At 50.5% G+C, this 21,005-nt stretch overlaps 1 protein-coding gene across 3 annotated transcripts in view; it reads right to left on the bottom strand.

The window, feature by feature from the left end:
* Nucleotides 1-21,005, bottom strand: part of Pcnx2 (pecanex 2) — a 174,478-nt gene that overhangs the window by 77,732 nt on the left and 75,741 nt on the right. For all 3 annotated transcript variants that reach the window (XM_058575011.1, XM_058575013.1, XM_058575012.1), the window contains exons 20-21: nucleotides 11,187-11,328; nucleotides 7,230-7,407 (exon numbers count right to left, since the gene is read on the bottom strand). In XM_058575011.1, coding sequence (XP_058430994.1) covers nucleotides 7,230-7,407; nucleotides 11,187-11,328 — 320 coding nt within the window. The remainder of the gene's footprint in view (nucleotides 1-7,229; nucleotides 7,408-11,186; nucleotides 11,329-21,005) is intronic.

The following is a 21,005-nucleotide window of genomic DNA, read 5'->3' as shown; positions in this document are numbered from 1 at the left end:
TCCGACCTGATACAACAGGTCCTGCTTTCATCAGAGAAGGAAGGGCATAGAAAAGGCAAGAAGAGCAGTCTCAAGAGGCGAAGCAGGCGACAGACGCAGACTGCGTGTGACACAGACGTGAGTCACCTCACAGAGGACTTAAAATCACCACGGTTAATATGCTCAAGAGCCCGCAGGACAGGTGGATAGCATCTGTGGACAAATGGGTAATGGACAAGAAAGGGAATCCTAGGAAAGTATCAGAGGGGCCACCCTCACCGCTGCCGCCATTGCTGCCGCTGATTCCGCTGCTGCCGGCTGAGGTCGCCAGGTCTGCTTTCTGGGTGCTACTGCCACAGTAGAAACCGCTGCCCCAAATGCAACTGAAGCCTACACTGCTGCTGACCCCTGAGATCTCCTGATGACACTGCCCCCACAGCTGCAGTTGCTGCTGCCCCTGCAGCCACCCCTACAGCTGGCCTACTGCCTGTTGCCAACCACCACCGCCACTACCGCTGCCACCATGGCCTAGAGGACTGCTGTGGGGAGACTCCAGGTTTGGCTGCATGTGGCTGCACCCATTTTGGAACACCAGCCAGGGCCGGGGGCCTGGGTGCCAGCAGGTTTGCCACCACAAGAGCCTCTGTCTGGGAACTCCAGCTGGGACCTGCAGGTCCAGTGTGGGGGTGCCTGCGGGTTTGGAGGAGCCTGGGGTCTTCCAGTTGAGAATGCTGGTGGCCCCTGTCTTGCTGCTGCATCTTGGGTTGCTCCTTGGCATGAGAGCATCCCTGGTGGTCTCTCTGCAAGTGGGAATAGCATTGAGACCTTGGGACTGCAGCGTGGCCAAGCCTGAGGTACCTGAAGCCCAGATCTGTGGGATAGAGACTGGGTTTCGAGGGCTGATCTTGGTCTGGTGATCACAAGAGATAGGACTGAGAATCTGTTGAACCCTGACAGTGACAGTTTGACTTTCTAGCAAGACTTATTTTATTTTTTGATTCACTAATCTCTCTACCATATTTGGAATAGAAAGTTTTATATGCATCAGTGTGTGGAGAACAATGACGTATGATTGGTGTTTTGCATTTTTGTTGTATTCTTATGTCTTTATTTTTTTTCTCTTTGTATTCTTCCTCTCTTGACTATTTTCTTTCTAACTTCTCTCCAAACAACAGCCAATCTCTGTCGGATCCTCTTCCACTCTTCCTGTGAATTTTTACTTCTAGCTTCTCTCTTCCTCCCTTGCAAATATTGCATACTACACTACCTCTGTTCTCTCATTCACCATTTGAAATTGTAAAACGTTTTAACAAGTATTCTGTTTATACTATAGATAGTTATTGAACTCATCATTTTGGTTTAATATGAGAAAGCCCTAGATGCCTTAGTGGGAGTTATTAGGTTTAAGGCTATATGTGTGTACATTGGGTGCTGTTGATATTGGTCTCACCAGTAAAGGTGAAGTGTGAGAAACCTTCAGGGACACTCTAGGTCTACAGGGTAGAATCTACCCTGCCTTAGATCCATACTTTTAGATGGGAAAACACACTAACAATCTGAAAATACAAGAGAATAAAGCATCCCAAACAAACCAAGATGATTAATAACAGAAGGCACTGATAACACAGTAGAAAAAATGTCCAAGAAGGAGTTTATATTGTATATAGTTAAACTGATATGTGAAGTAAAGGATGGTATAAAGAGTGAAATCAAAGAAAAAATACAGAAAGTGAAAGACCACTTCAATAAAGAGTTAGAGATCATGAAAAAAAAAAAAACAAGCAGAAATCCTCGAAATGAAGGAATCAGTAAACAAAATTAGAAATTCAATAGAAAGCATCACCAACAAAGTAGACCACTTGGAAGACAGAACCTCAGAAAATGAAGACAAAATATATAACCTTGAAAGTAGAGTTGAACATGCAGAGAAGATGGTAAGAAACCATGAACAGAACATCCAAGAATTATGGGATAACATGCAAAGACCAAATTTAAGAGTTATTGGAATATATGAAGAAGCAGAGATATAAACCAAAGTGATACACAATCTTTTCAATGACTCAATAGCAGAAAATTTCCCAAGCCTAAAGAATGGAATGGAAAATCAAATATAAGAGGACCCCAAAAGTACAAAATTACAGCAGACCCACACCAAGACACATAATGAGAATGACTAACACAGAGAATAAAGATTAAATCTTAAAGGCTGTGAGAGAAAAATTTAAAAAAAAAATTACGTATAGGGGAAAACCAATTCAGATCTCAACTGATTTCTCAGCCCAGATCCTCAAAGCTACGAGGTTCTGGAATAATATATTCAAGTTCTGAAAGAAAATGGATGCCAAACAAGAATTTTATATCCAGCAAAATTGTTTCAGATTTGAAAATGAAATTAAAACATTCCATGATAAATAAAGATTAAAAGAATTCATAACTAGAAAGCCTACGCTACAGAGCATTCTCCAAAAATATTCCATGAGGATAACGTGATAAAAAAAGTGAAAACCAGCAAAGGGAGGATCTACACTAAAGGGACATTCAACCAAATGGGAAACTAAGACAAAAAAACAGAAATAAATCAAAATAATACAGAATACAAATCATATCTCAATTATAACCTTGAATGTTAATGGCCTAAATTCATCAATCAAAAGACATAGACTGGCAGAGTGGATTAAAAAGCAAGACCCAACAATATGCTGTCTTCAAGAGACTCACCTGTGGGCAAAGACATCCACAGGCTGAAAGTGAAAGGGTGGGAAAACACTTATCACTCATATGGATTGTGTAAACAAGCAGGGTCTCCATCCTTACCTCAGATAAAGTAGACTTCAAACCGAAGTTGGTCAGAAGAGACAATCTGTGCTTCTGAACCACACGTGCCAGCATGCTGCTGTAGCCTTCTGGGGAGTCCAGAGCAGCGCCCACATGCGCTCCCATCACCCACTGTGCCTGCCAGGCCCTGTCTGGTTAGGTCCCAGCTGGGCTGGGGACCTGTGGTCTCCAGCCTCCATACTGACTTATGAGGGAACATACCACATGGAAGGAGTCGGTAGGAGATGCCCAGGATTCTGGCTAGAACTACAGGATGTGCTCTCTTTTCCAGGATCCTTAGCTGCAAGAGTGCAGCTAGAAACTGCTGGTGGCTGTGGCTGCCACCCTGCAAAGAGCCATCTAAGAATGACACCAATAGATGGGAGAGGAGAAGTGCAAGCAGAATTCCATGCTGTCACGTAAGCCTCTGGATCACTGTCACGACGTGAGCTGGCAAGTTCCCTGTTTTCATTCAGCCAGTTTCATTTGGGTTTCTGTGGCTTATGACAACAGAGGTCCTAACTACCATAGAAAAGCTCAAAAACAAATTAAATGTGCATTAATAGGGGAGGGCTAGTCAAGATACAGTGCAACCTGTACTGCCTGGGTCACCAGGAGAGGCAGGGTCACTGTACCACCATAGACAAGTCCTCCAGCATGTAACTGAGGGCCAATAAGTGGACGTAAAAGATGTGTAAAGAGTGTACGTATTGGTACTCTAAATCCCTGTGTGCACACCTGCGGGAGAACACAGAGGACTTAGGGATTCATGCCAAGAGCTCTCAAGGGTTATCAGCAGGAAGAGGAAGGCTGAGGAGCACGGATGTGTGTCCAACACTTCCTCTGCATTTCCCTTGGCTTTTCTAATTTTATTAAATGAGCAGACATTTAGGTACTGCTCGTGTAAGTCTAAAGAGTAAGATGGGGAAGATCCTGTTCTCTGGCTTTGAGTTTGGTCCTCATCACTTCTCATTCCCACCACCTAGAATCCACACTCTGTTCTCTCATTTGTCTCCTAGTTTGGCTGAGGCTACCTCTCACCTGGCTCTGTAACTGCTGAGCACCTCCTGGCTGGGGCTTCCTCCTCTGCCCGCCACTGGCCCAGATCCGTGCAGTCACAGTGGTACCCACTCTACCTCTTGAGCCCCATATGACACTGTCCCCTTCTCCTCCTGCCTCAGCCACCTCAGTTCAAGTCCCATCGGGAGGTGCTTGGACTTGGCAATACTTCCTACCAGTCCCAGCCTCGGCCTTTCCCTCACCTCCACAAAGAGACATTTCTAAATGCCACCAGTCCTACTGCCCCTGTTCCTGTGTTGCAGGGCTCATCATTCCACCTGCATCCTCTCCTCACCCTACCCCTCCCCAGGTTTTCATGCTGACCCAACATCTCACGGCTCCTCAAACACACCAAACTCCATGCCTTCCACAGGCCACTTCCTCAGGGGAACTCTCTCTTCCCGCCTTCAAGGCCCCAAGTGACAGCCTGGCTCCCAGTTCTCCCTGGTTGGACCAGTTCCACTTCCAAGTGCTCCCTGGACGCTCCTCAGCCCCACCTCCCCCAACACACTTCACTGCAAGGATCTTTTGCCTGTCACTCCCCCCTGCCCCACTGTGTCGACACCTGGGCCGCATACTACTCTGTCCCCACGGCCTCTGGTTCCAGAACTCACCATTTCCCACATTCCCCAGCTCTAGCCCACTCAGGAGAGAGGGCAAGCTTCATCTTCCAGACCTCAGAGGGTCAGGGATGCAAGATGACCTGGTCCTCTAGACCCACTTGTGCCCTTCCCTGGCTGCTGTTTTGAGCCCACCCTGCAGATCAGCCCTGGGGTCACTTCTCTCCCCTGTTTTCCTGTGAAGCCTGATAGATTCACGGCACCTGACTGTAGTAAGGAGCCTGTACTTGGGCACCTGCTTTCCTCAGAGTGCACTAGAGGCCACCCCAACATGTCTTCCTGATCTCGCAGCCCTCTGTGGGGGTGGGGTCTACAGCTAACATCAGCTTTATTGTGGCGGGCAGGGCTTGCAGGTGGAGGGACAGCTGTGATGGTCAGGGGAGAGGACAGTCACACAGGGTTCTGGTGAGTGGACTGGACCAGCGAAGCCTCATATCTTGCAGAGAGAAACCCTGAGAGCAGGGCAGCCTCTGGACCAGCCCTGGAGGCTTCTGGACCACCTCTAGGACTCACTGAAGGGGGCTTCTCAACAGGCATGGTGAACTGAGAGGGCATCACTGTGCCCACCTCACAAGGGCACTTCCTGGCTCCTCGCCGCTCTGCCGTCTCTGTCACCTCACAAACACTGTCTGTTTCCCTAACTGTCTTCATGCTGGATTTCTGTTGCCACTCTCTGGAGATGAGCGGGGAGCAGGCTTCTGGGCGAGGTGGGCACATCCTGGCCCAGGCTCCACTGTCTGTCTGTCTCCGGGCTTGTCTCTTTGTGTTCCTTTCCCTTTTTCTTTTAGACAGAGCCATTATCCCAGCCTAAAAGCAGATTATTCAAATAACATGCTAAGGCTACCTCAGTCAGAGGAAATAAGAAGCCACTACTTGGGTTCCTTCTGAGAGTAGATTAGTATTTTAATTGGTGCTTCAAAAAGATTCTGGCAAAGTCAAAGTCAACGCCCAGAACAACTAGGATTTTGTGGCTTTCGTTTGGACCACGCCCTGTGGGGCCTACCTCCTCATCCTGCATAGGACAGGGCTAAGTGTCCTCATGGATGCTAAGGATGAGCTAGGCACACGCCTTTCTGTACCCTTCACAAGCCTTTTCAACCTGACACCAGCCCCCAGCCACTTCTCCAGCAGGGACATGCTGGCCCTCGGCTGACCAGCAGGCAGCTGGGTGGGGAAAGCCTGCCTCAGCCCAGCCAGCAAAAGCCCCTGCTCCTGCCATAGCTGGGGAGTCACCTGGAGCCACCTCCTGCACAGCGTGGTGTGGATGGACAGGCCCCTGGCCGCACACCCACACCACGAGCACCTGTCCTTGGCTACTTACAGTGACTTTGGCGTCCTGCCCTGCACTGTTCTCCGCTTTAAAACCTCCCTCTTGGCTACAGGAATGGACCCTCCCAATACCAGTGAGACTGTGTCATGCTCCATTGACAGTAAACCGAGGTTCAGAAGGAGGGCACATCTCACCCTGGTGAAATGTCAATCGCTGGAGTTGGCCCTGAACTGCTTCCAGCACCCTTCACATCTGATGCTGCGATCTTGGCACTGCAAGCAGTAAAATCACATATAGTAACCTCTCAAGAGTGTAAGAGATCCCAGGGAATGATGTCTCACCCACTGTGTAAGATAGGGGACTTTGTACTAATGACAAATAGGAGAACATAGAAGAAGCCTGGGTCTGAACAGTCACAACAGGGACATAAACTGACCAGAACCAAGACAGTTCATATGAACAGGAAGCAATGCCTGAGGCCCTGGCAGGCCAAGGCCTGGGTCTGGAAGGAAGTGTGGAAACTGGGGCCCAGGAGAGAGGTCACGAGCAAGGACATGGGAACCTGAAAACAGCACTCAGCCAGCGCCACCAGAGAACCTTCACAGCCACCAAGGAGCTGAGGATGGCCACCTGCCCCTGCCCCCAGGAGCTGAGGACAGCCACCTGGGGCTGCTCTCACATCACAGCAGTGTTCCTGTTTTTGTTACTTAAGAGAAGCAAAGAAGACAGGTGGAATGAAGAGAAAACAAGGATTAACAGAGTTGATTCACAAAGACGCCGGGGAAAGACTCCTGGGATCTGAAACAGTCAACCAACAGGATGAGGAGCCAATGTCAGTCCCTGTGGAAGCCCATGGCTGCCACGTTACACAGAGCACACACATGACAGAAGTGTTGGCAGGGTCCGTCTCCCAGGAGCTATTCCCACGCCTGCCCTGCTGTTCAGGGAGGGGCTTGTCACTGGTCAGACTACACTAGGGCTTGGAGGGGCGCCCACAAACCAGGGGCCTCTTCCTTCCTGTGGAGACACTGGCACCAGCTCACAGCTTTGCCTGGTGTCCCAGAAGCATTGCTCCCTGCACCTTGGAATTCACAGGAGGTGAACCCTCGACCAGAGGCAAACAGGTGGCCAAAACATCCCAAGGGACCCATTGTGGGACACCAGGTCTCCAGCTGGACCTCAAGGGGCAAAGTTAAAGAATCATATTTAATTTAATTCAGAGCATTTGAGATCCAGGGACGCTCTGCCATGAGATTGCTAATGGACACAACGGTCATGAAAATCCACGCCACACTGATTCATTTCAACCAGTGACTCTCAGCAAGCCACCTGGCATGCTGACACTCTACGAGAATTTCCCCTACGTGGCAGCAGAGTGTAACACAACAATTCCATTCCCCTCTATAAACCGCCTACAAAGAAAATGTTGGCTATTTGGTGGGAAACGCCCTTCCCAAGGTCAAGAACACCACCCTCCATTCACTTGCCTTGCTGAACACAATGGACACCATGAAGAAGTCCAGCAGGAAGCTCTCCGAAATATCTTTGTAGTCGAAGTGGAAAAAGATGACGGTGAAGCTCAGGTGCAGGAACTGGTGAACCGGGTTGCAGAAGGACGTGCGTAGCAGCTTCATGCCCGCGACGATCATCAGGAAAATGTCCCAGCTGTGGGAAAGGAGGGGGACCCAGGGTCAGCCACAGCCCAGGATGCCAGGTGCCTCCCCAGGGTTGCTCCTCCCACCAGGGACGGAAGGACTCCCTGGGCATGAGCACCTGGCCAAGGACTTATGGGGTTGAGCCAGGGTGGAAGCCGCCCTGAGTGACCCCTTGCAAATTGTCTCTGCCACTTGGCCTCCCCTGCCCACCTGAGGCCATCTCCTAAGTCCTTGCATTCTTCTGAAAGAAGAATGAAGAGCTCCTCTGAGGCTTCTCTGAAGGAGCGACTGCAGGGCTGAGGGGGGTCCCAGGCACAGCTGGTGCCCAGGGAGGAGGCAGCCTGGACTAGTGCCTCTCAGTTGCGTCTCACAATCAGAGGAAATTACTGAAACCATGGCCCCGCATGGGCAGCGTGAGGTTCTGAGTGGAAAAGGACCCAGTGTCATGGGAAGGCCACCCTACACCTACAGGCAGCTCCAGGGTGGTCTAGACTATCTACCACCCTGGAGATTGTAAGCTTTCTGCTCTCCTCACACCCCCACCTTTTTTTCTTAAAATTGCATTCCTACCACTTGTCCCAGGAACAGGGCTGATCATCCGAGGAGCTCAGCAAACAGAGGCAGGTGGAGAAGTTCCCTTCCAAGTCTTGGCTTTGAGGACTCAACTCTTGGACGCCCTCTTGCCCAGTGAACCAGATTTATTAGTGGGGTTGGGCTGTGTGTGCAGTGTGCGCGACCCTCCCCCAACCCCCAGAGGGTAGAGCAAAAACAAAGAACTAGCCGGAAACTGGAAGGGGGGGGAATGGGAACATACAGCCTCCCCAAGGGAGGCTGGGCCTCTTAGCCATCTTCCTACCAATAGTAACAAGCCCTGTGGGAACTTGAGCACAGAGTGGGATAGTGGCAGAGAATGGTTACACCTGAGAGAGAATGTTCCCACTCTGGCTAAGTACAAGGCACAGGGGCCAGGCTTCATCCCCTAAGCCCAGCTGAGTCTGGGACCCAGGACCTTAGCAGACATGACCATCTTCACCAGAGGAGGTCATTCAGGAAATGCTTCCCAGTGGTAAGCATGATTGACATCAATTAATTGAATACTTCAAAATAGCTAGTAGAGAGGAATTTGAATGTTCCCAGTGCAAAAAAATGATAAATGTCAGAGGTGATAGATATTCCAGTTACCCTGATCTGATCATTACATATGATACGCATGTTTGGAATATCACACTGTACCCCATAATAAGTACAGTTATTATGTGTCAACTAAAAATAAAAATATATTTTTACAAAGGTGGCTTTTGAAAAGTTTCTTTTTTTATCATCAAAAAGACCTGATGTTGGCAATTCCGTATGTCTCAATCTAATCTTTTGTCCGCTTTCAGAGCTTGGGCCGTGACTGAGGCTGCTTCTGCTCTACCCCAGGATGCACAAGGTTGACAGACTAGTTTAGGCTTCTGAGAAAAACTAGCCCTGGTTCCAAGTGGGTTTGTGGAGAGTGGCAAGGTTTTCTGTGTCCTTGCCACAGCCTCACGTCCTGCAGAAGGGGTGCCCCACCACCTGTCCTCCTCTCCCAGAGGACTCCTGATGCCACGGTGACAGCATAGAAAACATGGCGTGGCTCCAGTCACCTTGACAGCAGCACCCAGCACAGAAATACTGTGGGACAGCAGAGCCCTCCAAGGGCCCAGGGCTAAGGTAGCTCAGGACTATGGGTATTTTGGGTTTCAAGGGAGATCAGTGATTTTCTGGGTTATTTAGGCAAAATATAAATGAGGGACAAATCTAACTCTCTGTTTTCTGTGACCATAGTTTGGTGGAGAATTCATTTAACATTTACTAGTGATGATTGGTTATAATTCTGGGAGATTCAGGACTGAGCTTTGGGGCTTTTACAGTGTTGATAGCAATGGCACCGTTACTGGCACCGAGGTCATTGCATGCTTAGGTGAGGTTTTATAGTCAGCATCAGTGAACACTGGCTGGGCCCAGGTGTGGAGCACCAGAGACCAGGCTGCGAAGGGAAATGTCTGGTGAGATCTCACGGTTCACTCACCCCCCACGGTCCATCCACCCTCCTCTCTAACGTGCCCTGGGGGTTGGCATTGCTGTTGAAGGATTCACTACTGACTAGGGCAGTGGTTCTCAAACAGGCAGGGGAGGCAGGAACTAAAGACTTTGAAAGAGGCCTCACACTGTCCTGGGAGCGGCTGGTCTGACAGGAAGCCTGAAATCTTCTTTCTTTCATTCTGGATGTATCAGGAACAGAAAAAAATCATCAGCTTCAGGTTCAGATGGCATCCTCTGGGATCTGAGACTATTCAGAGGAATACCGGTAAGGGACCTCCCTCTGACTTCAGTGTTTGGGAAAACCTGACTGGGCACAGAGAGCAACCTGACCGTAGGCTGCACCCTCAGCTGTTTATGTGACCCGTGAAGTCCCAGCCTTCACACCTGCCTTCTCTATGGCTTGGCCTGCACCTACAGGCCAGCACAAGGTCCCTGTCCTGAAGTGGAACGGGAAAAGCCTCCATCCTTGACAGCACTGCCCAGGGTAGCACAGTCCCTGCTTTGTTAGCCTGGCTTTGACTGTGCCCAAGATCTGCCTTGTTCTGGGAAGTGGTCACGGGGTCATCCTGGACTGTGCCCACTGGGAGTCCTTGCCACTAGCAGATGCACATGGTGCTCCAGAGGGGAGCTGCTTCCTGTAGGGGAGCTGCTTCCCTGACTCAACTGGGTTGCAGGTCTGGGGTCTATTGTCTGCTGTCTCAGCCAGTGTAAGTTTCATCCTGGGATCTGCCATTGAGGATTTTAAGTACCAAGGGACACAGAATTCTTGCCCGGGTCTAATAAAAACAGGTCTGGAATGGAAGGAAGTCAGAGTCCAATGAAGACAGAAAGGCCGTGGGATAGACCAGTTAGCGTCTGCTTTGTATGACCCTGAGGCCACTCCAAGTCCAGAGGGTCTCAGCGTGTCTTTCAGCCAGCTCATGTTTGGCAGATATTAATGAACATGCTCCTGTCACACACGAGATGGAAAATAGGTCTGGATCAGTGTGCCTGGGACTATGCGTCAGCATTGACCTTGACACACAGCACTGGAGCAGCGTGACTGAGGGGACCTGGGGAAGGACCACTCTCATCCTTCTACTCTAATAATGTATTTGACCAGCAACTCTCATTTTGTCAGAATGACAAATCTGCAAATCATTGAGTAGATTTCCATTTGTAAATTCAGAATTAATTTTAATAGGTGAAACCAAAGACTCCACTCTCCACTGTTAATGATTTGCAGAAATATGGGCATCGCGACAGTGTGAAGTCTCCTGCTCCACAGTTTTAAATTGTGATCCTTCTCTTGATAAATGCAGAGAGCAGTGACAGTGATTAATTTCCCTCCCCCACACCACATGAGAGAATATCTGCTAAGTAGAGTGACAGGAAGCAGTCAGGGAGCTCCAGGCAGGGTGCTAGAAACTCCAGGAACCCCGGACTCCCACTGGCTTCCTCATCTTATTAGCCTCGCTGGCTAAGCTTTGCAGGATGGTTTCAAATCCACTGACACTTGCTCAAAACATCACTGCAAGCAGATCTAACTTCATTTGCACCCCAGGCACTCCACAGTGACGGTCTACACTGTAGGTTTGAGTAAAAGACCACCAGGGCTTTTTAATGCATAAAGTCACAGGTATGTACAAGTTGGTTTCTTCTGCAGCCTGCTGAGGGAAAACTCACTAGGTTCTGAAAACATGTGACCCAAATTGGTATGAGAATAAACCATTTTCCACTTACTGGGTACCAAGTCTCCGGTAATTGCTTATTGAAAATGCATCGATAGTGAGGGCATTCAGAATTATTGCTGGGTACAAGATATATTTTTCAAAACACTGAAGCCAAACATAGAGTCTTTCAAACCACATTAAATGGGCGACATCTGAAAGAAATACAAAAATCACTTAGAACAGTCTCTGATCAAAGTGCTTACGCATAAGTACAGAGAGCACAAGAGACACCCCTTCCGCTCAGGCTGCTGACTGGTGAGGGCACGTCCACCTCCCCTCCAGGCAGCCTCTCTCAGCTTTGCTTCCGTGAAGCTCCTGGGTGACAAGGCACAGGTTGGCCCCCAGTCTGCAAAGCGAGGACCAACCAAGTGACCTGCCAGGCATCGAGTCTGCAGCCGAGCAAGGCTGGGGGCACAGCTTGCACAGCTCAAAAGCTTCCCCTTTCATGCCTGGGAAGACTGCTGGGGCTGGGCAGCTTCTGGGATATTCTCTCTCTCTCTCTCTCTCTCTCTCTCTCTCTCTCTCTCTCTCTGTCGCGCGCGCGCGCGCGTTAGTCCTTAAATCCCTATCAAATCCTTGGGCAATGTACACAAATAAGAGAAAGCCAGTCCCCAAGTCCCTGGCACCGGGACCTGCTGCATTTCCCCAAGGCTTCCTGACATCCTTCCTGAGGGCTGAGGCTTTAAGTCAGGCCCACCCAGGTCACCAGGACCAGCAGGCCCACCCACCATCTCTACCAACCCCTAGCATGTGACCTCAGACTGTTCCTTTGTGTTCCTGAGCCTCGGCTTTCTGTGTCCTACGGGTACCTTTAGAGGGCTGCTGGGGAAGGAGTCCCGCTCCCTGCTCCCTGGTAGGTGCTGGGGTGGGATCCACATGAGCAGCACCTCTTGCAGTCCTCACTTGCTGCTCTCTCTGGGGAGGAGCAACACTGGTCCCACAGGTCAGAGCAGACTTCTAGGGTCACATTATCAGGCGAGAGGGACACTTCCTCCCAGCCTCCAAGGCCAGGGCCAGGGCTGCTTCCACTACAGCAGTGCAGGCCCAGGGCCCTATGGTGGCTGTCCCTCCCTGTCACACGCTCCTCATCTCCTAGAAACCAGGAAGCTGCCCCTGTCCCACCCACCAACACAGAGCACAGGAGCCTTCTGGAGGCTCCACCTTCTCCTCGGCAGCTCAGAGTCTGAATCGGCCAAGGGGACAGAGACTCCATCACAGCCCTGGAGTCACATTCTCAGTGGCTAAGGTGAACATTGTACCTAGGTAATGCACAGTAGAGAGAGGTCCTTGGTGGTGGGGAGAAGGCACACAGTTTGCACCCTGTGGGGTTGCACAAGAATGACTCATGAAGGAGAAACGCACTCTCCCAGAGCAGCTGTCCCCTGGGGTCCTTACCCAGATCAGAGGATAAGTCACCTAGTTCCAGGCAACAACACCAGGATTGCGTGTAAAGAACCTCAGGAAGCGGTGGACACAGGGCGTCCACTCTCCTCGCCGAAGCTTGTTTTCTACATTAGAGGGTGTTGTCTTTAACTCAAAAACTACCTTTGTGGATAAAAATATGAAGAGAAGTTTGGTTCCAGAAATCCCACTTGACAGAACCGGCTGGGATGGGACAGGAACGGGGAGACAGGGCAGAGAGGGTGGCATGGGAAGTAGAGGAAGAGAATAGGCAGAGAAGGAGAGGCGACACCTGAGGGGTGGCAGAGAGGAGAAAGTCCGGTGACCCATGAAGGGGGCACAGGGGGAGGAGAGTTAAGCTTGGGGTAAGGACGCTGGGTCAGAATTCAGCTCTGGGCTTTCTTAATGGATGATGTTTCCTGGGGACAGATTTGGAGATGTGTTATTCCACAATGAATGAATTTTGATACATAATGAAGTTAAGGTCACACATTTTACATACGGATTAAAGTTTTTTAGTCTTTTGTGAAAGTATATGGAAAGTAAGAAAAACAAACATTCAAGACCTCTCCCCCTTTATCCCAGCACACAACTGTGACCCCTTCTTCCTAGAGAAAATGGCCTCTATGAGCTGCAGACTGGCGTCCCCACCACCCAGGGAAAAAATGCACCTGCAGACCCACCCGTCTGCTCCTCTCCAGGCTGAGCCTCAGTGCCACGCTGGATCCCAAGCTCCTGGCTTGTGCTGGGCAGTCAGTCCCATGCCCCAGTGGCCCTTCCCAGTCCTCCCCACTGGGAGCACTCTGCACATCCTCTAAGAGCTCGATGCCCTCTCTGCACAGCCAAGCTCCCCGAAAAGCTTGTCACTATCTGACCCTCCCACGTCCACATCTCCTGCTTCCTGCAAAAACTTCTGCCCTATACCTTCGCAGCCACACCTGCTCAGAACTGCACATGCCAAGGTGCCCAGGCCTCCTGGCCACCCTGGACACTGGCCACCAGACGCCTGCCTGGTCGCTCTACCGTGAGCCATACCCATCTCTCCAGTCATTTCCAAGCACTCCTCTACTGTTCACGCGTGGCCAGCTGCTGGCCATAGCAGCTCCTTGAGAAGCATGCGGGCAGCCTATTCCTCCGCAGGGCTCTGTCGGGAACACCCTCTCACACGTTTCCAGGGCCCCCTCAATGTGCGGGTCCCTGCTCGAGGGCACATCCTCTGTGGGACTCTGACTACCCTATGAAACCGCCTCCTCTCGTCACCATTTCTTCACCCCAACTTACTTTTCTTCATACGCCATATCCCTGCCTGACACTTGTTGACTGATGGAGTTTGCTTGCTCTCTCCCTCCCCTGAAGCCTCAGCTCCATGAGGGAGGGACTCCATCCCTGGCTCTAGGCCAGGAGACCACCCCCCCGCCCTGAGCCACGGCTCCTCCATAACCTCAGCCCAGCTCTGTGCCATTGTTAGCTGTGCTTACTGTCCTGCTGGGTCCTTTGCCCGTGACATCCGTCTTCGGAGTTGTAATTCATTCTTTCTTCTGGTGTAGGAATCTATGGAGGTGAATTTCCAGGTTGGCTTTTCTAACTTCTGCCAACAGGCACATGGTTAGGATCTATTGTTCACTATGAGAAGCGTGCCTGGGAGCATCCTCCTATGTCGTGGAGAACCTGCCTGCTCACTTCTGCACCGCACACCTTGGGTGGGGAACTGCGAGGTCACTGGGTACAGGCTTCCATAGCTAATACTGACTAATTTCCCAGAGTCACCGTGCCAGTCTGCACTCTCACAAGCAGTTCTTTGGCTTGTCCCACGTCCCTGCCAAACACTCTGCAGTGCTGCCTGTGAATGCGATGTGGTCTCACTTCATGTCCCCAACCACTGGGTGGGGACCTTCAGGTCTTCAGTGAGCTCCTGACCACTGTGACACACATGTCTGAGTGCTAGTTCTCCATGGTTGGCTGCCTGGCTCTTTCTCCCAACAGCTGATGAGCCTCTTCCTGAGTCTTAGGAATTCTTGATACATCTGTGTACAGGTCCTTGGTCAGCGCACACAGGGAGCACGCACTCATGACCTGTTTCACGCTTAACAGCCCCTCAGAGAAAGGAGCCCATGACACGAACACATCCACCCTCTCTTCTCTCTCCCAGGGTCTGCTGTCATTTGTAGGAAAACTCATGACCTGCTCCCTGCTGTCCTCTAAGGCCTTTGGTCTGCCTTCCAGGTTTAGATCTGTGAACTCTCTAGAACTGACTCCCGTGTAATATGAAATGAGCATCAAGATCTGTGCTTCCTGTGTCGGTCCTTTGGGTGGCCGCCACTCACTTCCATGGGCACAGCCTGAGTACAATGCCTCAATGTCTCCGTGTGGCCAGGTGCTCTGGAAAGCCCCTCAGACTCTCCTGCTGGAGAAGCTCCTGGACTGTGCCGTCTGGAGATCTCAGGACTGGCCCTTGCTCCCAGGATGGCATCACCAGAGGTGCAGGCCAGGGCATCCCGACTGTCTTCTCCAGAGGGAGCAGGACTCAGTGCTGACCTATTAGAGCTGTCACTCACAGGGATAGCGAGAGGGGAAACTTTCAACTGTGTTTAAATCCTTTGTAATCAATGCACCCTCCATCTGTCTGCTCCCAGGTGGACCCCGCCCCCTCCCCACCTTGGCACTCTACCACACTGCTGTGGACCCAGCCCCACCAGGCACCTGCAGACACCTGGCGCTTCTGTGTATAGTGCTCCTAGCACCAGGGGAAGCTTGCAGCTCTCTGAGCCGTCACTGTGGTGGCAAGGTCCACAGTTCAGCACTGTCACAGCAGTGAGGACACTCACCCCCAGCAGACTGTGCCTTACGTGGCCTAGTACCTCAGTACCTAGTAGGTGCCTGCGCTGGGCTGGGGTTCACTGAATGTTACCTGTTGTCAGTGTTTGGGGGAAACTCTGGATATTTAACAGATTTACTTAAATATGGATATTTAAAGATGAATGAAAAAAAAAAACAAGAAAACCAAGAGACAGAAAGCAGTCCTTGGAATTGATTTTGGATTACAGAACAAGCAATTCTCTAACTACATCATATCAGGCATTTCCTATTTTAACCTTTCTAAAGGTTCCCTCAACTACAGTTAGGTTTCTTTCTATACAACATTACTTTTTTTCTGATTTCCAATCTGTAACAGATGGACAGTGTCAGACTGAGGCCAGCACCTCTGAGCCAATCCAGCCTGCTTGTAAAATCCATTTACAGAAGCCCATCAGCTTATGTCACCAATTCAGAAAACCTGGGTGAGATTCCTGCAAAAAAAAAAAAAAAGTAAAAAAGATAAACATAACTGACCCTTATCCGCAGTGCTACTAGGAAAACGTCTGCATTAAAGACAACGTTTAAGAGGCTCATTGCTGAAGAGCAATGGGACTGTCTGTCTGGGGGTGTCTCAGCTCTTCCAGAACTTGTCACATTTACTTTCAAAAAAATGACCTTTTCCAGTGGGTGGGGATAGTCCCATGCAGCCTACGAGGACTCACTGCAGAGCATGGCAACAAAATCAGGTTTTCATAAAACTCCACCCATTCCAGAGACAGCAATGGAGTCTGATCAAGTAGAAGCTCGGCGGGATTCAGCACCCAGGCCTGGCGGGGTGTCTGAGACTGAGGTTCCTACTCGGTGAGCCCTTGGCCTGAGCCACCTGGGAGTATGAGGAAGGGGAGAGCCCCTCGGCTCTACCTTGTGGTGTGAGAGTGAGGCCTGCAGGCTGCAGGGAGACCCAGCACTGCAAGGCAAGTCCCAGGGCATCTGCCATGAGACATGCACCAGCAGACAGGCAGCAGGACTGCGGAGGCCGGTCGTTAGGAGAAGGTGACCAAGCCACCCGCTGAAAGCAGAGCAAGACACAGCTCTGCAGGGGGCTTCTGAGGAGGAGTCACGGAACCAGAACCCTCAGATTATTGCCCCTTGAGTCACAAAACCTTCACTAGTTCCCAGGGCCTTAGAGTCTCTGATGCACGGAGATTGAGGACGAAGTAGCCACGCTGCCTGACCCAGCACAGCCGCCACCAGAACACCTAAGAGAACAGAGTATGACCACCACGGATCCCTGCACCTGGAGTGCAAGCCACCACACCCACATGGGGAAGTCAAGCTAGCCAGGAGCCCAGGGAGGGCAGCTGACACTCACAGGGCACCCAGCACAGGTGTGCATGCCAGGTGTGAGGGGAGCGGGGCCATGGGAGGCAGGTCCCAGCACCTAGCCAGAGCAGGGCGGAAAAGTGTGGCAGGGACACTTTGCTCCTGCACTCCTGGACTCTCTGTCCTTCCTATCCCAGAATCCATCCACCAACCCCACTGGAATGTCCTAATGAAATGCTTCAGTCTCTAGATGGAGACAGCGTTGAACACACAAGTGGAACTCGCTATAAGGCATCCAGCTGGAGGCAGTGGGACAGGTGGCGGGGAGGGTGACGGGGTGGGTGGGGTGGGGTGGGCGCAACGCAGGGCCAATGTGCATGTGCAGAATGCCCAGTGCTGGGGGGAACGCGTTCTTGCCTGTGGGGTGCCCATGGAAAGCCAGCACACGGGAAAGCTCACAAGCATAGCACATAGCAAGTCCCCACAGGGTCTCCCTAGGCATAAGTCAGAAAGAAAATCTGCAGCGGTATTTTATAACTGCCTTTCCATTAATGTCCTGAATATGCAAAGAGACCATAAAAAGACATTATTTGGCATTATTATTTCTCTCTTCCCTGGAAGATGAGGCCCCCGAGGAAAAGAATGCTAACTAATTATGCCATTTACATGCTTATATATGACTCGTCACAGTTGAAAGCTTTCTGCTTTCTTAAAGGGTTTCAGGTTGTGTTTTTAGATGCTCTTGCTACTAAAATAGGTCCTCCTCAATAATTAAAAACAACCCAGATCCTCAGGATGGTTTAGCTTTACAAAGACGACCTTCTCCAGTTCAGATCCTGAGTTGGGACTTGAACTGCAAGGACACTGGGTCTCCTGTTTTACTGGGAACGGGGGCGGGGGGGGGGCAGACCACAGCCCGGGGTAGCCGGGCACTGCAGGGGATGGACGTTGCCTTGTCCGTGAGCAGTCCTCCCTCCTGCCTCTCCTGCTGGGCCATGGCTCAACCTGGGATGTCCTGAGCACCCTGGGCATGTGACCTGTGGCTTCTTCTCTAGAAATGGGCTTCGCTTCCAGACGCAGTACAGAGAGTAACTAACCAGCAGGCTTCTGATCAGACCTGAGTCCCTGCGCTGGTGTTCAGACGCACTTTCCAGGAAGCAGCTCAGCGCATGAGGACAGTGTGTGCCTTGCTGTGCTAGTTCAGCCGGGGCATCAAGCTACTCCAGCCACTCTGAGTTAAAGAGGCTAAGGACAGCCACCCAGGTCCTATCTGCTAAGGCCAGCCGTCTTCCTCTCTGGAGGAAAGGGCAAGGAATAGTCCTTCTACTGTTCCCCATGGCATACCCATCGCACAGACAAGATGAGCCCCGAGATCCAGCACAGCATAGGATCTTGAACTCACTGCCCCTCCTCTCCTGCTCCTTCAGTCATTGCCACCCATGTTCCACAGATCTCACACCTACCATCAGGTTTCAGTCACCAAGGAAGGTCTTGATGCAGGTCATCCAGATTGGACCACCCCTGTGACAGAAATCTCAAAACCACAGGACACAATTTCCCTTCTTAGTTACTCTCCTTATATCAAAGAAGACATTTGGCATTTGTTTTTTAGGGTTATACAAAATTACATACAAGAGGAAGTGAGGGGAAAGGGAAAAAATAATACAAGGGGAAGAAATGAATGACAGTAGAGGGGGTAGAGAGAGAAGAGGGGAGGGGAGGGGAGGGGAGATGAGATAGTAGAGGATAGGAAAGGCAGCAGAATACAACAGACACTAGTATGGCAATATGTAAATCAATGGATGTGTAACTGATGTGATTCTGCAATCTGTATATGGGGTAAAAATGGGAGTTCATAACCCACTTGAATCAAAGTGTGAAATATGATATATCAAGAACTATGTAATGTTTTGAACAACCAACAATAAAAATAATAAAAAAAAAACCACAGGACACAGACATCCAGATAATAAAGGGTGACCAAGTGCCCAGCCCCACAGTGAAATGTGAAATGCATAGCAAGGCAAGTGGCAAAGGGATGTCCCCTCTCCATGGGGGACGAGGGAGTACACTCATGGGGCTCTCTGCTGCCTAGGACTATGCTAAAAGCTGCTCACATCTCGTGTGTATTACTCCAACCCACGGTTCTCACATCTGGGACTCCAGTTGTAGACGGTAGGGGTAAGCTACAATGGTTAAACACAGCCAGCTCAGGACATAGCCAGGATTTGTGTCCACTGCCCTGTCCCAGAGACTGCTCTCTGGGTCTGGATGCTACAATTTCTCCTACACTCCCCAAGAGCATCCTTCAGGAAAAACCTGGTCACCCCTAAAGGGCCAGGAGTCAGAGAACATCAGATGTCCCAGCAGCAGCAGACGCCTCAGAATCCCAGTCCAGAGCCTGGCTGGGCTCGCTGCAGACTGGCCCTCAAGCGCAGAGCAGATGAGGCCCTAGCGGGTTTCCTGCTCCTGAGCTCATCTCTGGAGAGACTGGGGGGAGCTGTGCCTCCAAAGCGGCTGAGCAAAGAAGCAATGGCTCAGAGGGAGTCTGCAAAGTGGGCGGGTGAAGACTGGAGCCAGGCCACCAAGCTGCTGGAGAAGCTGACACACACAAACACAGGATGGGGAGAGAACACAGGATGGAGCCATGGTGCACCCTGGACTCGCGAGAAGGCCAGGGGTCCATGGTGTGCTCTGGACTCGAGCAGACAGCACTTAGACCTTGAAGCATGTGCTCAACAAGCAAGGGAAGGCTGTACTGGAGGAGGACGGGAATGCACCATGGAAGGAGGACAAGGGGTGCACCCTCTGTCCCAAAGGGAAGCCTGGAGACCAGTGAGTCCAGACCAGAAGGAGCAGACCAGCTCGGGGCCACTATTGGGAAGAAGCGTGGTGGATGCCAGGAGGGACACTTGGAGGGCAGGGAGCGATTCTTGCTGAAGAGGAGGAAGCACAGATGGAGGAGTTGGTGACAGGGATCTGCTGCTTTTTGTTATAACTTGTTCCATTTTCCTTTTCTTGTTTTTAATTTTTTTTTTTTTAATTTAGAGACAGGATCACTCTAAGTTCTTAGAGCCTCACTAAATTGCTGAGGTTGGCCTTTAACTTGCTTCAGTCTGCCTCAGCCTCCTGAGCTGCTGTGATTACAGGCATGGGCCACCAGGCCCGCCCTTTCCACTTAATTTCTAATGCTATATATCACTTTGATGAAATAGCTAAGGTACTTTTCAAATGAAAATTTAAAAATAAAATTAGAGAAAGCATTTTCAGAACCATGTTTATCACATGCAGAAAACAGTCTCTCTGCAAATTGATTGACAAGACTTGCTAAACTGCAAATAAATTCACTGGTGAATTACAAATCTGTGTCAGGCATGGTGGCCCCCACCTGTAATCCCTGCAGCTTCGGAGACTGGGGCAGGAGGATCGCAAGTTCAAAGCCAGCCTCAGCAACAGTGAGGTTCTAAGCAACTGGGTGAGACCCTGTCTCTAAATAAAATACAAAATAGGGCTGGGGATGTGGCTTAGTGGTCAAGTGCCCCTGGTTCAATCCCTGGTCCCCCCCCACCCCAAATAACAAATTTGGGACTCACTAGTGAATTAGTGGATTTTTGAAATTTATAATTTAAATAAAAAATTTCAATTTAGGTGTTTTATAATCTATTCAATCCTTTATTCATGTATTCTAATGTACCCCAAATTGTAACAAACTTCAGCAACTAGTGAGCTTTTGGGTACGAGTCACAGACAGGTGCACTTGAGTCCTTTGACCCACCTCAGAGAACTTATAAAGTCAATGTCACTCATCTGTTCACTCCACCAATGTCTGCTGAATACCTACTTGATGCCAGGCACTAACCCAACGTTCAGCTACACAATTCCACAGACTTCCAGTTTGCATTTCCACTGGACTGAAGAGGCTGCCCCCGCCACTAGCATCTCCCAGTCCCTGAGGCTTCCGTGTCTCTACCTCACGCCTCACATCCCCGAGCCTAGCAGCCTAGCCCTCCCACAGCACAGGCCCCTGGGCGTTCACTGGATAGTAAGCTCCTGGACACCAGAAATAGAGGTGGTCATTCTGTGTCACTGTTCCCAGGGCGTGGCATCAGGTGGGGACCCGATGACTATTTCCTGAATTAACAGAGAGTGTGGTCATGGGCATTTCCGGCGGGCACGGGCCATACAATAACACAGTCTTCCTGGGCCCTCTCGGCTCCACCAGAACCCAGGTGTCTGGCAGGAGCATGGCCATCAGCTCAGATCACTTCACTTTTCCTTGAAGCCTTAGAAGCCGATTATCACAACACTA

This window comes from Marmota monax, unplaced genomic scaffold (assembly GCF_021218885.2).
Source record: "Marmota monax isolate L192 unplaced genomic scaffold, Marmota_monax_Labrador192_F-V1.1 WCK01_AAM20220418_F8-fsc00071, whole genome shotgun sequence".
Lineage (NCBI taxonomy): Eukaryota > Metazoa > Chordata > Mammalia > Rodentia > Sciuridae > Marmota > Marmota monax.
This window is presented reverse-complemented; position numbering and strand designations above follow the sequence as displayed.